General features: G+C 35.6%; 1 protein-coding gene across 2 annotated transcripts; it reads right to left on the bottom strand.

Annotated features, from left to right (window-relative positions):
• Nucleotides 1–183: 183 nt before the first annotated feature.
• Nucleotides 184–3,972, bottom strand: LOC132119671 (AP-5 complex subunit beta-1-like). Of its 2 annotated transcripts, XM_059529831.1 has the most exons (3): nt 3,869–3,972; nt 3,609–3,764; nt 184–2,985 (listed from the first exon to the last, which is right to left on the bottom strand). In XM_059529831.1, the coding sequence occupies exons 2-3, from the start codon at nt 3,750–3,752 to the stop codon at nt 325–327; spliced, it is 2,805 nt and encodes a 934-aa protein (XP_059385814.1). In that variant the 5' UTR covers nt 3,753–3,764; nt 3,869–3,972; the 3' UTR covers nt 184–324. The 2 variants fall into 2 exon arrangements, with proteins under 2 accessions (XP_059385814.1, XP_059385813.1); XM_059529830.1 differs by lacking the exon at nt 3,869–3,972 and having other exon boundaries at nt 3,609–3,832.
• Between the last annotated feature and the right edge of the window lie 1,384 nt (nt 3,973–5,356).

Here is a 5,356-nt window from a genome sequence, read left to right on the forward strand (position 1 = left end):
ATTCCGTCATGCATTTAATGTGTCTATGGTCAGATTTCCCTTTTCTTTTTTCAGAGCTACATATATTTTTGGGTATGTTATTTTCATTAAATCATTAATCCATTTATTCAGTATCTTATATTGATTTTTCTTTTCATAAAACAGTAGGTTTTCACTGCTTACTCTACATAAAACAGCATAACATGTGCTCATATATATTTTATTAAACACATTAGTCAGTGATTTTATATACAGATACAACTGGTGTTACATAAAAAGAAGTCATAAAAATAAATTGAACTGGTTAAAATCAACTATGTAAATGAACACCTGCAATTCATCCATTTAGTCATCTGTTACTGTTGTGCTACAACGATCAGTAATGTTTTGGAGGTAAGAGTTCACAAAGAGTAACAGTTCCCAGTTGTCCGTTGCAATGCTGACCTGAATAGCATCTTCAGCCTGTGTAATCTTCAAAAGGACATGGCACGTGGGTGGAAGAAAGAACAATACTTTCCAAAATCTTTTGCTTTGCTGATCTGTAATAAGGTAACCCTGGAAATGTGTCTTGATGAGATCAGTAAGACTTTCATCTGCAGTTTTGAAACAGAAAAGACTAATGGCTGATTTGTCAGGATTCCCAGAGGCTGCGGCCTCCCAAATGCGGTCAAACACTTGCTCTTTGCATTCACAGGATGTGTTTGGCGGTAAAGGCAGAGGAAGGAATATCTCAGAGAACGAAACGCTCACATCAGGCAGTCGGCTATGCCAAGAACGTCCATCTTGGGTGGTAAATATGGCACTGACACATAAAGTAGTAGGGTAGGGTTGAAAAGGCTTGAGCTTGACTTTGACCTCAGGTGGCTTTCTATCTCTGAACACACATGGTACATGTATGTCATTTATCTTTGCGTAATTTGAGTCTTTCATCTCAAAATGCAGACAAATTGTAAACACTTTATCGAATAAATGATCTGTGTCTTTTGCATGAGTCAGACTGTATCTCAAGGTGACCTCAGAACCAAATCCAGATGTCTGAAACTGTCCTTGATAAACCTCCAACCAATTCTTAGCCTCTCCCGTTGTCTCCAACGTCTCTGAACTTTCCGAAGACCTTTGTGAGGTTTCTTCTTGCACCTTGATGAGTTGTAAAACATGCCGGTTAGTTTTGTGCACAGTTAGGTTACTAGCGATCCCCTCATTTTCAGCCATAATTGCAGAATGCGACCGCTCTTTGGCACGTCCTCCATCAAGTCCTTTGGCGAGAATCCCTGTCAGCTTTTCCCATGAAAGGTTGGTTAGCAGAGTGTAGTAGAAGCGAGCGTGATCCTTAATGTCCGTGTCATCATAATGTACCGATATGTATTGCAAAAGGTCAGCCAGCTCAATAAACACTTGATCAATGGAGGGATGCTCCAAAAGATTGCGACAAACGGCGAGAACTGCGTTCCCAACCTGCCAGTTGCCCCTTTCACACAAGTTGGAGTTGATTAGAATATTGAGAAGGAGGTAAATGGTGTTTCTCTGGGTAATCTGACCCTCTTTAGCCACTCGTTTCAAAACTTTCAAGTGGCAACTCAAATTATGAATCGTCAACTGCAGTGGAGGCATTTCCATAATGCATTTCTGAAGCCCTATCAACAACTTCACCGACCAGACTGGATCATTCAGATGCTCCTGGATGCGATTTGTGAGGCCAATCAAATTCGGAGCGAGTTGCGAATGTCTGGAATACATGTCGCATAATTTGTTGATCACCTTCTCTGAGAATTCTTTCATGCCATTGAAGTGCATGAGAAAAATGAACAATGCTCTGAAAGAGGTCACCACCACTTCTCTGCTACCATCATTGTCTATGATTTTCAAAAGGGCCATTATGTGTTCAAGCAAGTAGCTGATTCCTTTATCCGCTTCACCCTCATCTGCTTCAAGGTGCACCAAACAAAGAAGGTTTAGCCTGCAGAGCATAGTAGCACTATCATTGAAAACCGTTGGATGAAGAGACGCTGCAAGGCGTGGCGTAACCAGCACAGGTAAACTCTCTTCTCCACTGCTGGATATGGGCCGGTTCTCAGGGAAGTGCAGGATGCATTCCATGCAGAAGAGCTTTTCGGAAATTTTTAGGAGCGGATGCTGGGCTGTGCCCACGAGACGCTTGAGCAGGAAGTTCTCATCCTCGGCTGTGAAAAGACTATCTGTGAATGTGTCCTTCATAAAGAGCGTGGCATGCATGAGTGAAACGTCTGCCGTTCCGAAGAGTCGCAGAAGCTGCGATTTGAATAACGTTGGAGAAAGTCCCGGAACCATGGCGACAACTTCTACAAGTTCCCTAAGTAGGGCAGACTGGGAAATAGGCGTATGCAGGTAAGACTCTTCCAAGAGGGAAGACATTATTGATTTGAGTTCTTTACAATCCAAACCTGGTGGCAAACGTGGGACATGCACCATCATGTTTATTGGCAACAAGGTCATTTCTAACTGATTGCTTTTCCATGCAAAACCTTCATTTCCTCCTAAGATGCTCTTGAACTCTAGGTCAGTAACATTTTTTTGGGTAGTCAAGATCCTTATGGCGTTCTTCAGCCCTAGTGTATAAAGCATACAGTAGGACTGATGCAGAACTGTGGTTTCTTGCTGTTTTAGAAGATGCAAGGCCTCTAACTTTTGAGAAAGAAGACCAGGGCTACAGGTTTCCATTTCTCGTAGACACTCACAAGCGGTGGCCCTTATTGGCTGATGGGATAGACCGCATCTGTAGTCATTGGTGTCCTGAATCATCTGAAATAGAAAGTCCAGCCAATCTTCAGCCATCTTCGTGTGGTTAGCCAGGCAGGATGTGCATATTATCACATTGGTGATGGCCAGCACGACATTGCACTTAAGGATGATGGATTTCTGTGGTGTGTGAGAGAAGACTGACAATAGTTCAAGGGCTGTTTCCTCTCCCACAGAGGAAGAAGGGCAGAGAATGGTTGGATGCTCCAGTAGCACAGACACAATGAGAATCTTATAATAAGGAAGAAAAAAAAAATCACAATATTAAACAAAAGCAAGTCAATTACAAGGGAAATGCACAGCATTTAAACAAAGCTTTATAGTTAATTAATAGGTCTAGTTACTGGAAAAGGCTGCAAACATTGTGGAGTAGAGTTAATATTATTTACTAAAACCATTAAAAAAAAATTATGTAACACATTTAAATTAAAATAAATTAACTTTTAACTAAAATAAAATAAAAATGTATTTTATTTCAGCTAGTAGTCAAGGGAAAAAAATATTTATTTTAACTTTTTTATTTTTTTTTACTAAAATAATTAAAACTGAAATATAAAATGAATAAAAACCATACAATATAATATTATATAAATGAAAATGTAGAATATTATATAAAAAATATAATACACAATCAATTGAATAAATCTTTCAAATTAAAATGAAAGCAGAAAATATATAAACAAAACATGATTTCAAAATGATCATAAAACTATAATTGCATGCATTTATAGTAAAATGACCGTTTATTTTTACCTGTTAATACATGTATACTATTTCAACGTCTGTATACATGCACATACATATACATTTTATAAAATACAGTGTAATAATACGTGTTTGTCTGCTCTCGTTACCTTGAGTTGATCACTAGCCTTATCATTTCTCAGTTCGTGTAGAAGTTCAGCCAAGAAGCTCTCACAGGTGGTGGTGGCCAAAAACTGAGATGGGCTCAGTAGAAAGGCCGATATTTTCTGATCCCAGGGATCTGCGACAGTCATTCTGGAGAGAAACTGTGAAAACGAACAGAGGCATTTTTGTGAATGACATTGACGCCGATTGATTTAATAATGCAACATTAAAATAAAAAGTGCATTTATTCAATTTAACGACTCACCAATCAGATCACACTTAAAAACACAAATAAAGCAATTTGCTATGCAACATCCAACAATTGACGTCTGTGAAAATCATGTGTTCTGAAGCTGTCATATGATAAACCCGGACACTGATCTGTATATTTTTAAAATTAAAGTCTAAGCTGCCACTTTTTAAATATTCCATAATAATTTGCCAGGTTGTTTCCCTTATCGAATTGTATAGTACGTATTTTAAGATTTGTAAAATAATTTAATTTTAATTTTCCACTCATATTTTTTACATGTACATTGCTGAGCAGAAGCAAAGTGCTTTTATTTTGAAACGGTCATGTGACCTTGTTTTTTACAAACACTTTACTGCCATCATGTGGTGCGTCAAATATTTAGAGAAGTAGGTTAAAAAAGCAACCTAAATTAGAAAATTAAATAAATAATTAGAAGTGATAAAACCACGCACTCCACATTGTACACAATGAATACTAAAGTCGTGGTTAGTAAGATAAGGTGATGTAGTCTTGACACAAACAGCGAGCTTTGTATAAACATTGTTGCTCGTATTGCAAAAAATCGCAAAACAATAACATAAAGAGTAACAACATATACGTAACGCAATTAAGTAACATAATATTATAAACCTTTTGAAATTAAAATATACTCAAAATTCATAGATCAATGTTGTATTCATATTCTTATTAAATTACCACTAATAATATTTTATATACAATGTCGTTCAAAAGTTTTTGGATCAGTAAGATTTTTAATGTTTATTTTTATTTTAAGATCTTCTGCTCATCATGGCTGCATGTATTTGATCAGAAATACATAATTTTTTATTGCAATTTAAAATAATGTTTTTATATTTTAATATACTTTAAAATATAATATTTTTCTTTTTTTAAATGCTTTTATTTAGCAAGGTGTTAAACTGATAAAAAAAATTTAAATAAAGACTAACGTTGTTAGAAACAATTTAGAGTTTAAATAAACACGATCCTATTTAAATTTATTCATCAAATAGTCCTGAAAAAAATTAAGCAGCATAACTGTTTCTAACATTGATAATAAATCAGCATATTAGAATGATTTCTGAAGGCTTATGTGACACTGACTATAGTAATCCTGATCAATTTCGCATCACAGAAATAATTATATTTCAATGTAGCCCTATTCTAATAAAAAATAGTATTTTAAATGGTAATAATATTTTACAGTATTATTGTTTTTCGGTATTTTTGGCCAAATAAATGCAGCTTTGATGAATAAAGAGATACTTCTTTAAAACACATAAAAAATCTTAACATAACAAAACAAAAAACAAAAATGAATTAACTCGTAAAAGGCAAATTACTTGATTTCAAGAATCCAATTTCATCTTTTCTTTCTCCTTTTGAAATAGGCCTATTAATTGGATCTTAAATCAAATAACTCAAATAGAACCATCCACAAAAGTGGTTGACTATGCATATCAAAGTGAATTTATAAACCGTTGCATATATTCTGTTAGC

Source organism: Carassius carassius, chromosome 38 (genome assembly GCF_963082965.1).
Source record: "Carassius carassius chromosome 38, fCarCar2.1, whole genome shotgun sequence".
Taxonomy (NCBI): Eukaryota; Metazoa; Chordata; class Actinopteri; order Cypriniformes; family Cyprinidae; genus Carassius; species Carassius carassius.

Bases quoted from the DNA above. Each gene is read 5' to 3' on its own strand.
- LOC132119671 (XM_059529831.1), bottom strand. From the start codon at position 3,752: ATGACTGTCGCAGATCCCTGGGATCAGAAAATATCGGCCTTTCTACTG. The intron at 2,986-3,608 runs GTAACGAGAGCA...CCTTATTATAAG, and splicing joins AGGCTAGTGATCAACTCAAG to ATTCTCATTGTGTCTGTGCT.